The sequence below is a fragment of the Balaenoptera physalus genome, assembly GCF_965194825.1.
Source record: "Balaenoptera physalus genome assembly, chromosome: 11".
In the NCBI taxonomy this organism is placed as follows: Eukaryota; Metazoa; Chordata; class Mammalia; order Artiodactyla; family Balaenopteridae; genus Balaenoptera; species Balaenoptera physalus.
Window position 1 is genome coordinate 74982711 of NC_138896.1, and position 20470 is coordinate 75003180.

General features: G+C 39.7%; 1 protein-coding gene across 9 annotated transcripts in view; it reads right to left on the minus strand.

The window, feature by feature from the left end:
• SFMBT1 (Scm like with four mbt domains 1) overlaps window positions 1-20470 on the minus strand; it is a 135153-nt gene that overhangs the window by 1976 nt on the left and 112707 nt on the right. For 7 of the 9 annotated variants that reach the window (XM_082414448.1, XM_082414445.1, XM_082414450.1 and 4 more), the window contains 9 exons: window positions 19574-19616; window positions 16989-17053; window positions 14643-14782; window positions 13782-13891; window positions 12509-12684; window positions 8043-8221; window positions 7616-7861; window positions 6622-6750; window positions 7-5510 (listed from right to left, as the gene is read on the minus strand). In XM_082414448.1, the coding sequence (XP_082270574.1) occupies window positions 5370-5510; window positions 6622-6750; window positions 7616-7861; window positions 8043-8221; window positions 12509-12684; window positions 13782-13891; window positions 14643-14782; window positions 16989-17053; window positions 19574-19616 (1229 nt within the window). In that variant the 3' untranslated portion in view covers window positions 7-5369. Of the gene's footprint in view, window positions 1-6; window positions 5511-6621; window positions 6751-7615; window positions 7862-8042; window positions 8222-12508; window positions 12685-13781; window positions 13892-14642; window positions 14783-16988; window positions 17054-19573; window positions 19617-20470 lie in introns of those variants that run through there. The other 2 variants (XM_082414452.1, XM_082414451.1) reach the window with 2 other exon arrangements.

The following is a 20470-nucleotide window of genomic DNA, read 5'->3' on the forward strand; positions in this document are numbered from 1 at the left end:
AGGAAGTTAAATATACCTTAAGACCTGTTTTAATTTTCTCACGACCACTTAAAACTGTCATAACATACCACACGTTTATATACACTCTTATTTACAAACCAAAAAAAAAAAAAAACCCACGCAAAATATTCATCCAAAATAGTTATTTTTTAATCCCTTGACGTTGTACCATCAAACTTGATGGGAGTTATTTTAATAGGTATTCTTGTGCATATTTCTCCTTAAGTATACTTTATCCTCAATGCATAACTTTTAAAATTAAGAGAAAAACAGTAAGCAGGAAGGATACAACACAATATGCATTTCATTTTGTTCCAAACAAGCAGCTTAAAAAAAAAAAGAAAGGACAACATACATTAAAGTGCATCAGTTCCAACGAGTTAGTATTAGAAAAGGGCCTAAGGACAGTGCTGGAACCAGCCAGGAGTCCCACCCTCGCAGGCCTCTGATTGTCTTCAGAGAATAGTCAACAAAAAAGAAAAAAAAAAAAGAAGAGGAAAAAAATGAGCACTTAAAAATCTGAAGAGAAACATTCAAAGTACACTCCCCTAGAGACTTCTTGCAAAAGGAGATAAGTTTTAACTTTGTCTAAACTTTGTAACCTCCCTCTCAGTCATCTGCTTTGTGACTTGATTTGCCCCAAGAGCCTACCTTCATCCTTTCAACACTATTTGCTCACATCCACTCTGCCAAGTTAGGCATGCAGTTAGATAAACTAAAACATGTAGAAACCCGTAGGACTGAGTTCCCACGCATCCTGAGAACAGGCACACCTATTAGTAACGGTAGCTTCATATCACTAGCCAGTGTCATCCTTTGCCTCCAGACATAGTCGGAGACCCTTGCCTCCCACAGCTTTAACTCCATTACTGCTGGAGTTAAAGACATGTCCGGCAAGGCTGTGGCTTGTTTCCCTTTAAGACAGTCCTTTGCGATAGGCCACGGCACCAGAACAGACCAAAAATGGTGTGTCAGGTCAGAAAAGACATAAAGGAATGGAGTTTTAGGCCTACTTCTCCATTCCTCCAACCCCACTCCTGGTTTTGCTGGTTCTTGCAAAAATCTAAGACTTCTGAAACCCTAGAATGAAGAAAATCGATCTCCAGTGCACTTATGGCCCACCACCTTCTATACCTTCACCCCTAAGGCTGCCCTCAGAAACAGAACTACCTGTGAAATCTGGTACAAGTACAGAGGAAATCCCAGGTGAGCAGGCTTGGAACCAGATCCGTTTGGACTGGGCTTGGAGTTTAGAACTCTCCTGCCAAAACTCCAAGTCCATAGGTGACTTATTTAGATAAATTCAAATTTCCAAAGTATGCACATCCTGACACAATGGGAGGGAATCATCAAAATTCACTAGCAAAACACTGTAAAGTGAATAAAATCAAGGAAGAGTTATACGTGCATGAAAGTGATTGATTTCTTTTTGGTTTTGCAGGAGGCTCTGTCCTACAGGGTTTCCGAGCCAGCACCATGACCATGACACATGGTTACTTTGGGTGGACCCAGGACCAAAGACATTCAAATTTTTAAAGGGGGTACCCAGTCCCTACTGAGATTTATACTTCATTTGCTAGTGCTCCCCTCTCCTTCATCTTCAAAAGGCCAACTGATAACACGGAACACTTTTGAACTTACACACATACACACACACACACACAAACATCCCCAATATACAGGACCAAAGTTCAAACTTGGTGTGTGTTTCCACTGCCGAGGCTATGCTCCTAACAGCTCTCTCAGAGTATCTGTGGGCATCAATCAAACCAGCACATGGTGTCTTAAATAAATGTCTTTGGTGATAGGCACCAAGTAAACAGAAGTGCCTATGATAGTTTTCCCAGTGTCCCCATTTAGTTAAATCTTACCTACAGTTCCCTGATGTTCTGTGTGTGCCCCAGAAATACTTTCTGGCTTGGGGGAGGGGATGGTTCTGAGTACTATCCAACCTGAGGCCTCCTAAAGCTTTTACTCTGTATTCAGTTATGGTATTAGTGACTGAATTGGTACAAGTAAAATGTATTCAAGTCCTCAGGAAGCTTAGGTCCAATGCCCTCTCTCTCACAGTGAGAAAAATTTTACTTCCAGGAGAAGGAGCGTATAAAGGTCAAGTTCTGAACTGGTTTTCTATGACTGCCTCTATCGTAATTCAACAAATATTTACCCAAGAAGCCCATCCCTTCCAGAGGTTGGTAACTATCCTTCCCTGACCTCTTATATCTATAATGTAGATGCTGGGAGCCACCTATAATGCTAAAGAAAGGCAGATAGGACAAAAGCTCCCATTAATGCATTTCCTGCATTAGCCACCTCAGTTCTGCTTCAACGGAGAGGAATGGAGGTGGTTTACAGATGAAAACAGCACAGTCCCCAGAAGCCCACAAAATATAGTCAAAATGTCACAGCAAATCTTCGCATGCAGTAAAAGGTTCCCCTAAGACACCAGCACTACAATAATAGGCTTACATTGGTCAGTCAACTTCAAGGTCCAGGAGCATGATATAATCCATTCACCTGTTTCCAAGCTTGTCAATTCAGGATCAAAAATGGATCCTGGAAAACTTCCTGACCTTAGGGAGGCTATGGAGCCAGCTGAAGGTGAAATTTAGACAAATGCAGTCCCTCATAATGTACCTCGCACAGATTTAAGAGGCTGGTATCTTTAAAAACCAAAGTTCATATACCTATTGCAACATAACAAACATTTCACCCCAACATGGTGAGCTGTTATCAGGCTTAACATTTGTTTCAGAATCACGACAATCAGACTGTCGCCGCTGGCCAGTCCAGCCCCAGCCACATTATGAGGCAAATGGAGTCTAAATTTTATACTTAAAAAAAAAAAAAAAAAGCCCTGTGCCAAATTCCCAAACAATTATCCTCTCTTCTGTGACAGCCAGGAATAGGTGCTGGGGGTATATAATACTTCTTTAATGTAGTTGCCTGATAAACTATTATCTTGGTATGAGAATGCAAAAAATATTAAGGGAAACCCTACTTACTTGTCCAATTTAGAGTCAGCTTCTCTCTGGGAGAAAGCTGAGCTTGAATAATCATGGCATAAACAGACAAGCTGGCTGGGGCCCCACTCTACCTGATCAGAGACTACTACTTAAGGCCGTGTGTTTCATCTTGCAGGGGCTTTGCCCCCTCACCTGTGAAGGGAGGTGTTTTAAATTCTATGGTTTCCGAAGAAGTCAAGAGAGAGACAATATAACATATTCACTGTTGCATTTGGTAAATTCTCTTACAGAAAATCTCATTTTCCTAAATAAGACAACAATGTTAATTAGTTCCAGACTTTTTTTGTTTCATTGATCTTCTTCAAGGAACTCTTTGCCTTAGTGCCTTGACTGCTGAGCTCTCAGGAAATTTTATTATGCAAGATACCCACCTCCCCCGCCCCCTCCCCTCCCGCCGAAACTCTATCTACTTAATGCTAACTGTTCCCAAGCATCTTATATATGCTTCTCTTCCAGGGGCACAGAATCAATCAAAACTTTAAAAACTATATCTCCGATAAGTTCAAACATACTAACTTCTACTTAAATGAAGCGTCTTTCCAGGTATATCCGGTAGTAACCTAAGCAAAGAGTTGATGCTTTAATATATGGTTTGGTTGGAGGGCCTGAGTTAAGGTGGTTCATAAAGTATCCAATGAAGAGAAGATTCAGACTACAAATGTTTGCCAAGGTCCATAAAAACACGTGGGGCAGCGGGGGAAGAAAAGGAAAAAAATCACAATCAGTTTAAATTTGTAATAAAATTACCTTATATTTGTATAGCTGTTTAGAATTTACCCAGTTTGTAGTTTTAAAACATTTTCAAATCTTGAAGAGGAATGATTAGGTTATATATTTGCAGGTAACTAGGATAATTAAAACACACACACACACACACACACACACACACACACACACACACTCAGCAAAGCAAACCATTTAAAGGAAGCAACCTATGTATCTTTCCTCATTCCACATGGCTGGAACAGTACAGCAAATGCTATTATTCTATAATAGCTAACAGTGCAATCATAAGTGAAAATTTGCCTGTTTAATACCAACTTGAGCTGGGTCAAAAGAAACACCTAAAAGAAAACTTGAGTTGTTGAGTGGGAACTGACCGTAGAATACATTCAATTTAAAGGTTTAACCGAAGAAAGAGTAAACGTGACTAGGCAAAGACGTTTCTAGAATCCTTAACCATCTCTCAATCTTTATCCAGCCACTGAGGACATACTGTGACGGAAATGCCATGCTCTGCATCACCCCTCCTAAAACTTATTTTCTCTGTTGTGCTTCTACACTATCTGCCTGGAGACACCGAGAAAGATGGGGAAATGGGCTTTACTGTGGGTCCAGGGAACACCTACTGATTTTTACCCCTAGTGAGGACTCTCAAAATGAAAGACAAACAACTGTAGAGAAAAGTAAACACAAAATAAAAGCCTCTGAAGTCCCTTTGAGAACTAATAGGGAGAAAGCAATTCAACTGAAATAGCAACAATCTCTGAACTACTTGAAACAGGCAGCCCAACCTGGGTCAAGATGCAAAACAATGACAGTAGAGTTCTTAGATCAGTCAGTTAAGGAATTGGTGTTAAGTGCCACACATTATTTTTAAGAAAGCAAACAGTGTTTTTTTTCCTCCAACTGTGTCATAGTTTTAGTGTTCATGTAGCTTAAAAATGGTATCATTAAAACAACCTCATACATGGCTATAAGCTCAATTATCAACAGAGGTAGTAAACAAAGGAACTCCTAAGAATAGATTTTAAAATGCATCAAAGTGTGACTGCACATTCAAAACCCTAGAGCCACATAATCATCCCCAAAATGAACTGTTTTAATTTAAAAAAGCTTAAAAAACACAATGACAATGAAGCACTGATGTGCCTTAGGCACAGTCCCAAATCAGTGCTGACTTAAAGCTATGTTCTCTCTTTCCAAGAAAGAGAAAGCAGAGAACAAAGTTCAATCTACAGTGGGAAGGAACGGGAAGGAACAGAAAGAACAAAAAGAAAACCAAAAGGGTGCTTTGCAGCAACCTAGATTATTCTTCGTTTTCAGGCCACACCAGTGGAAATGCTTATTCTTCTTATATGAGTCTTTTCTTCACAACCTTTATTTTTTTAAAACTGCAATCTGCTGAACAAGAGATGCCCACATTTTCACTGGCAGGAGAGCCACTTCTGTGCAGTTTTTGCTTACTCAAGTGTGGGTCCTCCTTCCCTGAAAGTGCAAAGAGAGCAAGCCGACACCTGCAGGGCCCAGAGCCCCAGGACTATTTCAGCTCCACTTGTAGAGCAGGGCGAAGGATTTGCTGCATTTGTGCTTCAAAGATACAGCTCACTTTGGTTGTCCTTCTCAGTTGGCAAACTGTTCATAAAAAGCAAACTTGATCCTCTCTATGTGATGGCAAAGTTTGATGGCAGGGCCCAGTTTTAAGTCCATGCACTCTTGAACGGTGGGAAGGGTAAGGAGCAACAGAGCCTGCCCATCAATTTCCTGTTAAAGCATAAAATACAAATCATCTGTGATGTGCATATGAGTGGCAGCTCGACCATTACAGCCCTGGTTCACTTCGCTTTGTCAAAATCAAAAGTCCCTGTGCTTTTCCTTTCATCACTTTTTCCCTTTACAGAAGTATCACACACTTCCTTTTAAATGCCTCTCATAGTCCTCCATACTAATCAATCTTCAGAATTAGTAACAAAGGGGACTTCCCTGGTGGTCCAGGGGTTAAGAATCCACCTTCCAATGCAGGGGACGCGGGTTCGATCCCTGGTCGGGGAACTAAGATCCCACATGCTGTGGGGCAACTAAGCCCATGCACTGCGACTACTGAGCCTGCATGCTCTGCAGCCCGTGTGCCACAACTACTGAGCCTGTGAGTCACAACTAGAGAGCCTGCGTGCCGTAACTAGAGAGAAGCCTGCATGCCGCAACCAAGACCCAACACAGCCAAATAAATTAAAAAAATAAAAGAATGAGTAATAAAAGTTTTACCAAGGGTAAGAATCCATTCTGCTCTGCAGAAATCCAGTAAATTAACTAGCCTACAGTAACCAGCAACTAAATGTGCCAGAAGAAATATCTTTTTAGAGGACTCTTTCTAAATCTGAAAGAAAATATTACCTATAAACTGCAATGTTTTCCTACTCTGTAACATTCATAAAAGCCTGACCAGCTTTTCAAAGATGTTCAGTTTTGAATCTCCTCAATTATCAAAACAAAATTTATCTCAATATTTAAGGCCACAGACTATTTCTGTTAGAGCCTAACATATATAGATGTTAATTATTTTTTAAAACAAGCAGATCGTTATTTTGGAAAACAAGAGGATAATTAAGTATAGCATGCGTAATTTAAAGCTATTTAATAGGGGATGGAAACAAACTCTTAGGAAAAATGAGAATGCAATAATATAATCTGCTTCAACTATGGAGGCAGTCAGATAAGTAACTTTTTATCATAGTTCTACTCCTGAGAAGGGAAATACTTTTTTTTCATTTTGGATAGAAATATTTTTCCTTAGACTTGTAAATAAATTGCTATTACCTCCACAGCCCTCTGCTAAAGAGATACATTACTAAAACCTCAAGGTCTCTGTGATTACCTGGTCTAGGAATATTCTTGCTAAGGGAGCACAGTCGGTGGATCTGATGAACCGCACAACATCCGCCACACTCCACTTCAGGGGGTTACTGTCCAGGTGAAGCCTTTCAGAAACTTCAATCCTTATTTCCTTCATTCCCCACGACAAAAGCAAACCAAATGGTGTTAGAGCTATTTCATTCTAAGAAAGTCTCTACATAAAGTCATAACCCTTTAAGGCAGGATTTAAAGTGGTTTTAGGACATGATTTCTCCCAGCAAGGATGGCAAAGGTCCATACACATTAGGTACTCAGGAAATGTTTGTCTTTTATAATAAGAAATATTAACGGACAAGAATTCATCTCAAAGTTTCAGCACAAATAATTTGGACAATTTAACAGAGAAAAATAGTTTTAAAATCTTCCACTTGTTCCTTGGTTTATTTCAGGTCACTCTCTGGCAGGGTGCAGAAGTAAATGGGCTGGTATTTCTAATTAGAGAAGGCTTAACTAAATTATCAGGAGAAATCGTTTTTAACCACTTCTGTTCACAGACTATATTTAAAAAGCAATCCAGTTTTAAAACACTAACTTAACTGTCATTCTTATAATGCATGCATGTGTTAATACACATGTATGAATCTACCAAACAAAATGGTTTAATCAGAGCCAAAAAGGTAATTTATTACTACAAAACCACATATATTATGAAAAATATCAAAAGGCAGTTTTCCCTAAACTAAATGACAAGTTACTAATAAACTACCAATGAAACTTTTTTTTACTTAAAACAAGCAGCCATTCTGAGAGAGACTTTCCTCCTGATAAGTAGTTGATCTCCAAATAATCCCTGAAACGCAAGTAAATCAGTGAATTTGGGATGTTTTAGAAAAAGACCCAGGAAATTCAACTGAAGCCATAGTGAAATAAATGTAACGCCAACATCATTAACGATTAGATTCTAGAGGGAAATTGTCAAGAGAGAAAAAAAGACACTGTAGTTTTAAAACGGGTACCTTTGGTGAAGGAGGTTTATTCTCATCATCAGAAAATGAAAAAGTGCGAAGCTCTCTTTTTCTTCTCTGTCTGTCTGGAGGCAGTGATGTGGATATCTCACTTTGGGTGGGAGAGGAGGAGCATGATTTTTTTTCTGACATTTCTGACTCTTCCTGTAGCTCATCCTGTTGCTCAGATGTACTGCCCTCACTTAGGGAATCATCATCCCCTTCATCTGGGTCATCCTCATCTTCACCTCCACTTCCCTAGAGGACAAGGAGAGAAGTCTCAATGAAATTCAGGACAAATCAGTTCCTGGACCACGAGACCATCTTCCATTGGCCAGAGATCCGAATAGAAAGACCTGCAGGTATTCCTTCTGTCTGTATCGTAAAGCAGGGATCTCTTGGCTTCTAGACATTTACAGGTACATCATAGATCTCGTACCTGGGGAGAGCCCGCTGGGGTATTATCAACAGATGCAGAGGAGCGTTTCTTCTTATGAACAAAAACATTTTTTCGCCTCTTTCTCCTCTTACTCGCTTTTTTCAGGGCACATGCTAAGTTACTATGCCCACCAGGTGGCCTCCCAATTCTTTTATTTTTCTTCTTTCCATAGTAGTGTGCTAAATGTGAATGACAAAGAAAAACGAAGTAGCTTCATTATTTTTGTGTACCTCAAACCACAAGAGATTCCACTAGCATAGCACAACATGGGTACAGTGTATTTGATTAAGGTTAAATTCCATACAATGGAATAATCTTGACGATAGATTCTGAATATACAGTTTGATTAGTAACTGACAAATGCATAAACCTGAATAATCCTCCCCCAACAAGATACAGAACATCTCTATTAACCTAGAAAGTTCCCAGGGTCACTTCCTAGTTAGTCCCCCTCACCAGAAATAATCATTATTCTAATTTCCATCACTATAGATTAGTTTTGCCTCATCTAAGGAATCATTCAGTAAATACTCTTTCCAACAAGGCTTCTTTCACTCAGTATAATTTTTTTTAAGTGTTTCTTCTTTTTTTTTTTTAATTTTAACTTTTTTTTAATCTTTGGCTGCATTGGGTCTTTGTTGCTGCACGTGGGCTTTCTCTAGTTGCGGTGAGCGGGGGCTACTCTTAGTTGCACGGGCTTCTCGTTGCGGTGGCTTCTCTTGCTGTGGAGCACGGGCTCTAGGCGCACAGGCTTCAGTAGTTGCAGCACGTGGGCTCAGTAGTTACGGCACACAGGCCCTAGAGCATGCGGGCTTCAGTAGTTGTGGCTCACGGGCTCAGTAGTTGTGGCGCGTGGGCTCTAGGGCGTGCAGGCTCAGTAGTTGTGGCGTGCAGGCTCAGTAGTTGTGGCGTGCAGGCTCTAGAGCACAGGGTCAGTAGTTGTGGCACGTGGGCTTAGTTGCTCTGCGGCATGTGGGATCCTCCCAGACCAGGGATCAAACCGCGTCCCCTGCACTGGCAGGCGGATTGGCTTCTTAACCACTGCGCCACCAGGGAAGTCCCAGCATAATGTTTTTGAGTTTCATCTATGTTGTGTGTATGAGTAGTTCATTTCTTCATATTGATGAAGAGCATACCATTGTATGAATATACCAGTTTATCTATTCTCCTGCTGATGGGCCCTTGGTTGTTTCCAGATTTTGGCAATTATTAAGTTGTAGTGAACATTCTTGTACAAGGCTTTTAGTGGGCAATGTTTTCATCTTCCTTGGGTAAATACCTAGGAATGGAATTGTTGGATCATATGGTAGACATATGATTACCTTTAAAGAGACTGCTAACAGTTTTCCAAAAGGGTTATATAATTTTACACTCCACCAGCAATGTACGAGAGATGTAGCTGCTCTGTACACCTCCGCCAACATGTGGAATTGTCAGTAATTTTCATTTTAGCCAATCTAGTGGATATACAGTAATTTCTTATCATAGCTTAAATCTGCACTTCCCTGATGACTAATACTACTGAACACATTTTCATGTACTTATTGGCCATTTGCATATCTTTTTTTGGTGAAGCGTTTATTCAAGTCTTTTATTCACTTTTTAAAATGGTTTTCTCTGTTTATTTAATTTTTTACTGAGATATAATTCACATAACATAAAATCCGTCATTTGTACATATTCAACGGTCTTTAGACACAGACTATGAATGAATACACTGTTGTGCAGCCATCACCACTATCGAATACCAGATCATTTTGTTTCTTTTTATTTACTTATTTTTAAATTGAGGTAAAAGTCACATAACAAACAACTAAACATATAAAAATGTACAATTTAGTGGTATTAGTGTAGTCACAATGTTGTACAACTACCAGCTTTCTCTAGTTTCAAAACTCCTCTTTTTATTGAGTTGTGAGAGTTTTTAATCTATGTGTTTTTTTAAAAAAATTTTTATTTATTTATTTATTTATGGCTGTGTTGGGTCTTCGTTTCTGTGCGAGGGCTTGCTCTAGTTGCAGCGAGCAGGGGCCACTCTTCATCGCGGTGCGCGGGCCTCTCACTATCGCGGCCTCTCTTGTTGCGGAGCACAGGCTTCAGAAGCGCAGGCTCAGTAACTGTGGCTCACGGGCCTGGTTGCTCCGCGGCTTGTGGGATCTTCCCAGACCAGGGCTCGAACCCGTGTCCCCTGCATTTGCAGGCAGATTCTCAACCGCTGCGCCACCAGGGAAGCCCCGAGAGTTTTTAATATATTCTGGAGACAAGTTCTTTGTTGGATATACGTATTAAGAGTATTTTCTCATCTGTGCCCCCTCAGGGATGCCAAAACAAACAAATAAACAGGAATATTTTCTCCAAGACTGTGGATTGTCTTTTCCTTTTTGTAAATAGTATTATTAAGAGAGCAAAAGTTTTAATTTCGGTAATGTTTAATGTATTAGTTTTTCCTTCAGGTTAGTGAATTCTGTGTCCTCTCTAAGCAACCTTTGCCTAGCTCAAGATCTTGAGGATACCTCTTTTGTTTTCTTCTAGAAGCTTTATAGTTTAGCTTTTACATTAGGTCTATGATTAATTACCTTGAATAAATTTTTGTATATAGTGAGGTGGAGCCAAGGAGTTGTTTTTGCATTTTCGATTTGGATATCCAATTGTACCAGTGCCATTTGTTGAAAGAAATTCCTTTCCCATTAAATTTATCATTTTTGTTGAAAATTCTTTAACTATATATGTTTGTCTCTATTTCTGGACCCTCTATTCTGTCCTATCACTCTATTTGACTATTCTTTCATCAATACCCCACTTTTGATTACTATAGTTTACGGTAAAACTTGAAGTCAGATAGAATAAGCCCTCCAACTTTACTCTTCTTTTTCAGGATTGTTTTGACTATTTTAGGTCCTTTGCATTTTCATATAAATTTTAGAATATAGAAACAATTCCAAAAATGAAATATACCTAGTTTAGCTCTGAGTTACATATTAAAGTAATATCAAAATATAACGTAATTTTTTGCAAAAAATGAATACTAAAGGATATAAATCCATTTGATATCATTCAAATTACTAATTGGGAAAAATTATAAAGAGTCCTAAAATCTAGGCTAATTTCAATTATATCATTGTAAAAAATAAATTCAAGACAAAAAGCATAACATAATCCACATACTTCCAAAGGCTCAAATTGGTGTACTTATACATGTGCTTATATGAACAGTACATTTCACTTAGCCACTAATCATTGCAATTTACTAAACTAAGTGCTGAATCTGACACAATAATAATAAGTTAGACAAACCCTGCTCTTGGGGTTTACAATCCAATAAATATAAATAGAAACTAGGTTATATACTCCCATATGGTTTTGTGATTCATATCCTAATTAGAAAACTTGTCAGGCTAAATATGGACCTTGGATCAGCAGCATCACCAGCATCTGGGAGCTTGTTGGGAATGCAGACACTTAGGCCCCAGATACCCACAGGCCTGATGAACCACAACCTCTATTTTAACAAGATCCTCAGATAATTTGCACGCATGATAAAGTTTAAGAGGCCCAAAATTAGAGACCCCCTAAAAGAAATCTTCAAGTTTTACGAGGTAAAATCCACCTCTGTATTAATTCTCCTAAGTGACATCAGGGCTTGTGGGATGTAAGGAAAAGTAGGATCAGAATTTTGTGTTTGGGTAACAATGCCTTGACAAGACTCCAAATTAAACATTTCATTCTGAATGCCTTTTTTTTTTTTTTTGCAGTTTCACAAAAGAGAGGATAAGCAATGAGAGGCAGCAGGTGTTGTTATGACATACTCCTGCCTCCTGCCCAGCACTCTCACCCCAGTGTCTGCACAGCTAGCTCTCCTGCTTCCTTCACTTTCTTGGCCACCTGTATGAATAGCACCCCACCTGCTAGCCTTCCTCACTCTCCTACTTTGCTTATTTTGCTTCATTTTTCTCCATAGTACTTCTATTTGTTCACTTGTTTATTATCTATCTCCCACATTAAGACGTAAACTCAATGAGGAAAGAATTTTTTTCTTTACATTTGTATCCCAGTGCTAGAACAGTGGCAGCACACAGTGGACCCGTAATAAATACATGCAGATTGTATAAACAGATTCCATATCCTATTAGATGCAACAGTTAATTTATATACACTCTGTACATAAAGGTGGGCAAACTAGGGCCTGTAGGCCAAATGTGACCCATGGCCTGTTTTGGTATGGCCCACAAGCTAAAAATAGTATTTACATTTTTAAAGGTGTTCTTTTAAAAAACTAAAATAAAACAAAACAAAAAGAATATGCAAAAGAGATCATATGACCCGTAGCCTAAAATATTATTATCTGGCCCTTTATAGAAAAAGTTTGCATACCTCTGCTATATCTGAATGTCTGCAAAATAAAAACCTTCCAGGATATGAGATATGGTCAGCTGCTACAGTTAACAAATTTAAAAAACTTGACTCACTATATTTAGTCTTCGTAAGTACAGAGCAGTTCTCTGAACACTTATCCAGAACCATCCGTGGACCAAAGAGATTAGGACAGCACTCCAGTTTGATACAGGTTTGCCGGCAGAATTCAGTCACCCGATCTGCTGTTTTCACTATCTCGACAGTAGCTCGGTAACTCTTTCCTTTGTATCTGCCATTGGAAGACATCAGATACCAAGTTTATTGGGCTAGTGATTACACAGAGAAAAATCAAGTATATTAACAGACCCGAAAAATATTTTTGCTTCTTAGAATATTCTATGTCCCTTACAGTTTGAGGACTCTGAAAACGATGAGGAATTTATATTGTACTTAAGTTTATAATCTAGTAAGCTATGACAACTAAAAGCTGACTTTTTAAATTAGCAAAATAAGGTCCCTGCTTTCTGTTCCTATGTTTAAGGTTTTCAAATAATAACTTCTACACTAACCACTAAAAAAAAGTGACTTTCATTAAGTCTTCCTTGACCCTAGAGTAGTGGTTCCACGAGTATGGTCCACAGACCAATATAACCTGCCAACTGTTACCCATCCATGACAAGATGAGGTCAGAAAACAAGAACAAATGTTTTATAAACTTTCACAGTAACTTGCAAAAGTAATTTTATGGCTCTTAAATCTAGTAACAAAAAAGCTGTTCCTGCATTGTATGTCTTTTGAATTCCATATTTTTGTAACTCATTTTTACCATATTTTATAAAAGTATAATAAGATAGCAACTTAAAAAAGAAAACAAACCTGGTCCTTTACCACAAACAGTTGAAGAAGCACTGCCCTAGGGAACATAAGTATCCTAATATTATCCATGGAAGAATCAATTCTGTGACCTGTTAAGCATGATTAAGAATAAAGGGCAGGGGGGGCTTCCCTGGTGGCACAGTGCTTAAGAATCCGCCTGCCAATGCAGGGGACACGGGTTTGAGCCCTGGTCCGGGAAGATCCCACATGCCTCAGAGCAACTAAGCCTGTGCGCCACAACTACTGAGCCTGCGCTCTAGAGCCCGTGAGCCACAACTACTGAGCCCACGTGCCACAACTACTGAAGCCCGCATGCCTAGAGCCTGTGCTCTGCAACAAGAGAAGCCACCACAATGAGAAGCCCACGCACCGCAACAAAGAGTAGCCCCTGCTAGCCACAACTAGAGAAAGCCCGCATGCAGCAATGAAGACCCCTAATGCAGCCAAAAAATAAAAATAAAAATAAAATAAAATTTAAAAAAAGAATAAAGGGCAGGGGAGCCTACTCACTTGGCCTTGAGGACTTCCCCACATCCATGCCACACAGAGTCTTTGTCCAGCTGCAGCTCCCGAAGGACACGACTGGGTTTATAGGCTGCATTGATCAGTAAAGTGAGGACCTGTGCTCCATTTTTAAAGCAGAAATATGGGTTGGAGAGGAGAAAAGCAGACGATTAGAACCTTGCTATTCCCTAGAATGTCACCTAGGTGATTAATTCTAGTCATATTAATTAACAAACATTAACAAAATAATAATACTGAAGATATGACAGTTGACCAAAGTTGCAAATAAGACAGTAATGAGACCCTCTTAAATATTCTAAACATTATGATCAGGAAGAAATAGGCACCACAAATTTAAAATTACTCTAGCATTTGCTTCCAAATCCTTTCCTAGTCATGGTAAACACAGCAGCTCCGGCCTCCCCAGACACAGCCTCACCACCCTAAGGGCTGATAGGTTTGAAAACCTCACATCTCTTACCCACAGTGCAGCACCCTGCCTGGGAAGCTCAAGTCCAGCAGATGTGTATGTAGTTCTATCACGGTCCCAGGTTAATGCCACACAGCCTCTCAGGCTTAGACTACTCTCATGTTCACTCCTGCATGGTCCTCACGTGGTCTCTGACAGAAGACCTTTCTACACTGACAAGAGGTGAACCTGCCACGTGAAGAACTGCTTAGGTGAATGTTTCCTATGGAGCAAAAATAATTATGTGCCTAGTTCACTGCCCAATACATGAGAAAAGTGAGTCACTTTTGATAAAACCTAGAGTTGTCACACCTACGGCACGCTGATCCTTGTCTGAATGAGTCTACCAGACTGCTGTGAAATTTCTTAAATTCTTTTACTCTAGGCGGGAACCTTACCTCTCTGAGGACCAGGACACAATTCCCAGGTCCCACACATTGAGGCAGCTCAGCAATCCTTCCTTTGTTAAGATATGGCCCTGAGAAGCAACGGTGGTTGAAGTATATCTTTGGACAGCAATATTTTCCATTAATCATAACTGAGAAATGAAGAGAAACAAATATTCAGAACAGAATAGTTTTCTACCCTATGTTTCCAAAGCTGAATTACTGAAGAAAAAAACCAGCATATCCATTACATAAAGCCAGGACTGAACTTATTTTGGAGTTTAACATACTGAGTGTGAAATACCTTATACTTACAACAAGTCTATTATAGAGCTATCACTCTGCTGAGATCAACAACATCCTGACTTACTGCAGATTAACTCCTGGTTAGTGCAACATTGTTCCAGAGCCCCACACTTCTATCACTACAGGAAGTGGAGGATTTACTTCAAGAACTCATGATGATTCCTGAAGATCAACGACTCAATAATCGAGTCTAGAATATTTCTAGACAGTGATGGTAAATATTATCCAGAACTACAGTTTGTCCCCTTAAAACTACCAAACTAGTATGCTGGTAGCCTTTGGTGATGTGGGAGCCCTCCCATCACTGCGATTCCTCAGAGGGATAAAAGCATTCTGTGACCACATCTCTAAGTTCTTTAGGTATTACGGGATATAACTAGGCCTAGAGACCCCTCTCTTCAACTATTTTTCTGTATGAATACTGTACTCCAATATAAGGTTTTTTTAATCCCCTCATATGAGTAGTTGGCAATTCAGCTACTAAATATAAAAAAATTCAAGGACACAAAAACATTTTCCATTTTCATATAAAGCAAAGAAAGCTCTTCTGATGGATACTGCCCGTTAATCAAAAGGAAACGAGCGTGTACACTGCCCAGTGTTGACAGCACCCTGAAGTACATAGTGTTCATTCTCTAATTAAGAACCCAGTCTTAGCACAGTGGTCAGCATGTCGGTGCCCACTTCTCCATTTGAACTCTGCCACCCAGATCCTCTCAGGGGATGCTCCCTGCTGCTGGGAATGTTGGGCGTTTACAGCTCTCAGTTGTGAGTCTATCCTGGAACATCTCTCAGTCCAGAACTGCCCCTCAGTAGGAGAGAGCTACCTTGCCCAAGGTCCCACCCTTTGTGAGGTGGGGAGGGAGAAGCAGCTCACTTCCAATAACTGACCAATGAGTACAAGGGTGTGGCCACCACACCTCTAGGGACACACCACTGAGGGACACTCAGTGGCTATACCAGCTCCAAGGCTCCCTGTGGGACTGGAAGAGACTTCTGTTACAACTGCACTGTGACTCAACTTCTCCCCTTGCCCAGTCCTGCATCTTTTACCCTTCCCAGGAGTGTTTCAAAAAGCACTCCCCAGTGAAACTCCTGCATGCAAATATCAGAGTCTCAGGCTCTGTTTCCAAGGTAACTTGACATATGACAAAACCCAAAGCAAACACATTTTGGCTATGGTTACATGAGATATTAATGTCTTAATTCTTTAGTTTTAGTAGGCATTAGAATGGTCAGTAACACGTCAAAAATAAGGAGTCATGCAGCCCTGATCCTCTATGTATAAATGATGTTATGAAAAGGCAGTGGGTAGAAGAGACAAAAGTGCAGGTTTTGAACTTGAGAAAAATCTGAGTTCCATTTCTGACCCTTCTACTGTAAGCTGTGTGACCTCTTTGAGCTTTGGTTTCCTTTCTTCTCTAGGCATTTACTAAATACCACCCAAATGCCTAATTTGTGCTAAAACACACAGAGCCAAGATGCTACGCATTATACAACCAGCAAAGGGGTGTCAAGAGTAGTTCCAAGGAGCCCTGGTCAAAAGGCTTGAGCCTCCAGCAAGGGTCCTTGTCTAATTTATCAGGCATTGCCTCTGGAACAATCTGTTTTTCAGTGTTTTGTTTGTTTGTTTTTTAATTGCAAAATATATATACAAAGTGTGTATAGCATAAAAAGGTTTTAAAGAAGAATAAATATCTACCTCTCAACCACCCAGTTTAAAAAAAGAGCACGATCTGAAAAGCCTAAGTTTCTTTATTTAAACTCAGGGATGATATATTGACCTCCAGAGCCTTTAACACTGACAAGTGATCAGTAAATAATGGCTAAAATATTATAATGTCCATTTATAATGGACAGAAATACCAGCCTAAAGATAATTATTAAACTAAATATATCTTAGACAATTATAACTCTTTAAAATCACAATTAAGAGACCCCTCTATAAAGCTACATCCCATAAATCAAAGGTATTGTTTAAGTTATTTTTAGATATAGTCCATTAAAAGAAGCTAAAGGTCGTCTTTTCCTTAAGATTGCATGCACTTATACCTGAGTCTGTGGAGCTCAGCTCCTGATTCTTCAGACCCTCATGGACAGTCCTTGAGGATGGTACTCTGCATCAAGAAAACACAACAAAATACTGAGTTAATTCCTAAGATCAGTAAAATGTGAGGATTAGTTTCCTTCAAATCTAAGAAGAAAACAAATGTGGCAGATTGCAAAATTGGTAACAAAAGGTGCTTCCTCAATTGTACTTTTTTTAGAAACAGCAATTGTTTTAAAAACTATGGACATGTTCTAAGGGGACAACAGTCTGTAGACAGTGCTGTGATACTGCACGTTCCAATGAACTTGCATTCATGTGAGCAACAAATTATAGAATTCCTTGTTGGATTCTTTTTTATTTTTATTTAATTTTTTCCCATTTTTTCTTTTTAATTTTTATTTATCCATTTATCCATTTATGGCTGTGTTGGGTCTTCGCTTCTGCACGAGGGCTTTCTCCAGCTGTGGCAAGTGGGGGCCACTCTTCATCGCGGTGTGCGGGCCTCTCACTATCGCGGCCTCTCCCGTTGCGGAGCACAGGCTCCAGACACGCAGGCTCAGCAACTGTGGCTCATGGGCCCAGCCGCTCCGCGGCATGTGGGATCCTCCCAGACCAGGGCTCGAACCCGTGTCCCCTGCATTGTCAGGCAGACCCTCAACCACTGCGCCACCAGGGAAGCCCCCCCGTTGGATTCTTAAACCACAAGTAAACTACAGATGGCCCCCAATTTACAGTGGTTCTACTTAATGATATTTCCACTTAACGACGGTGCAAGAGCAATATGCATTCAGCAGAAACCATACTTTGAATTTTGATCTTTCCCCTGGCTAGTGATATGCGGTACAATCCATGTTCCTGGGCAGCAACCCAGTCAGGCAGGAGATCACAGGGTAAACAATCAATACACTTACAACCTTTCTGTTTTCTGCTTTCAATACAGTAGTCAATAAGTCACATGAGTATTCTTTGTGGTAGATGACTTTGCCCAACTGAAGGTTAATGTATAAGTGTCCTGAGCACATTTAAGGTAGGCTAAGCTACGATGTTTGGTAGGTTAGGTGTGTTAAATGCACTTTTAACTTATGATATTTTCAACTTAAGGTGGGTTTATTGGGACATAATCCCATTATAAATCGAGGAAGATCTGTACTTGTTTTTTTAATAGATGAAGAACAGAGGCATTTTTACATAGGGTCTGTTTCCTTCTATCAGTTTCAAAATTAAAGACAAATTACAAAAACAGAATTACATCATATGCAGCAATCACTGAAAAAGGCTAATTTATCTTTTCAGAATACTTCCTGACTAAACCTTTGGATCAGTCTTGATGACTAAGTCAAGGAAAAATCCAAAGCCAGTTTTTTTGTCATTGCTTTCTCAGTCCTCTAGCTGGGTTAGAATGCTGCAGCCTTTCTCTCCACCTCAATTGTCAGTTTTATTACTCATATAGCCATGAAAGCAGCTATAAATTATACAGAATTTGCTAGAGACTGAATTGTGTTCTCTTAAATTCATATGTTGAAGCCCTAATTCCACCCCCACCCCATGTGAGTGTGTTTGGACATAGGCCTTTTAGGCAGTAAATAAGAGTGGGGCTCTAACCCGATAGGATCAGTGGCCTCATAAGAAGAACAAGAAAGAAAGAACTCCCTTCTTCCTCGCTCCTGCCATGTGAGGACACAGCGTGAAGACGGCTATCTGCAAGCTAGGAAGAGAGCCTTGACCAGGAACCAAATCAGGCTAGTACCTGATCTTAGACTTCCAGCCTCCAGAACTGTGAGAAATACATTTCTGTTGTTTAAGCCACCAGTCTCTGGTATTTTGTTCTGGTGGCCTGAGCTAAGACAGAATTGAAAACCCAATTTTTAAAAATACGCATGCACACAGAATCCCTTGTATTTTAAAGGCACCACTAATTCTTTGCTTTTCAACAGTGTGTATGAAGGAATGCTACAAAGGGTTTTTTAAAAAAAATATTTATCTGTTTATTTACTTGGCTGCACCGGGTCTTAGTTGCGGCACGTGGGATCTTCGTTGCCGCGTGCGGGATCTTTGTTGTGGCATGCGGGATCTAGTTCCCTGACTAGGGATCGAAACCGGGTCCCTTGCATTGGGAGCGCAAAGTCTTAACCACTGGACCACCAGGGAAGTCCCAAAGGGCTTCTTAATGGGAGACAGAAGCACTCCTCTGAGTGTGACTTTTCTTGTAGAGTTGTTGTTTTCTACCTCAAGTTCTTTTCACTGCGACAAATCATAACCTGATTTATAATTTTTGGTTTTCCTTAACAAATACCAGCATAGAGACTCTATTTCCTCTCTTATTCAAATGTCTTCAGGGTCTAAAAGCCAAAGAAAATTCAATTTGGGGAACATCTTGAGAATGCATTGTACCCTTTTATATATAATGCCACTTTAGGAAATGCTCATATTGTAAGGAGAAGTATATAAACTATCAAAAGCTGAATTAAAGGATTATGCTTCCATCTGAGAAAACAATATATGAGGAGACATACTCTCTGAAATAGTTATTTCTTCTTCTAGATATCTAACTTTCAAATGTCAACTATTCAAACATACTATCACTTACTGTTTTTCTGGTTGAACCACTGCAATTTTCCTCTGTTTGTGTACTGTACAAAGAAAAAAAAAATGTCAAGAAAAATAAAAAGACAAAGGAAAAGTTACATATGCATTAAGCTAACTTTAGCTTACAGCTGGCCTTTGAACAACATGGGTCTGAGTAATGTGGATTTTTTTCAACAGTAAATACTGTAGTACTACACAGTCTGCAGTTAGTTGATTCCTCAGATGCAAAACAGCAGAGACAGAGGGCCAACTATGGGACTTGTGCATCTGCAGATGTTGGTATCCATGGCAGGTCCCAGAACCAATCCCCCACGTATACGGAGGGACAACCATACGCAGTTCACTGGTCTTTAGTGTATTCACATAGTTGGGCAATTATTACCACAGTCAATTTGAGAATATTTTTATCATCTCAAAAAGAAACTCGGTACCCCTTAGCAATCACCTCTCCACTTAACCACCCCCGAGCCCTAGGTAACTACTAATCTACTTTTCCTCTCTCTAGATTTGCTTGTTAAATCATAAATGGAATCATACAACATGTGCTCTTTTGTGACTGGCTTCTTTTACTTAGCATAATGTTCTCAGAGTTCATCCAAGTTGTGGTGTGTGCTAACACCTCATTCCTTTATATTTCTGAATACTATTCCATGGTGTGGAGATACCACATTTGTTTATCTATGCATCAGTTGATGGACATTTGGATTGGTTCCACTATGTACATTTGTGTACAAGTTTTTATGTGGATATATATTTTCATTTCTCGAGTATATAGCTCTATATTTAACACTTCGAGGAACTGCCAGATTGTCTTCCAAAGCAGCTACACCATTTTATTTCCCCCCAGAAAATATTCATAGAAGTTGGCTGTCCCAGGGAGGCTTAAAAATATTATTTT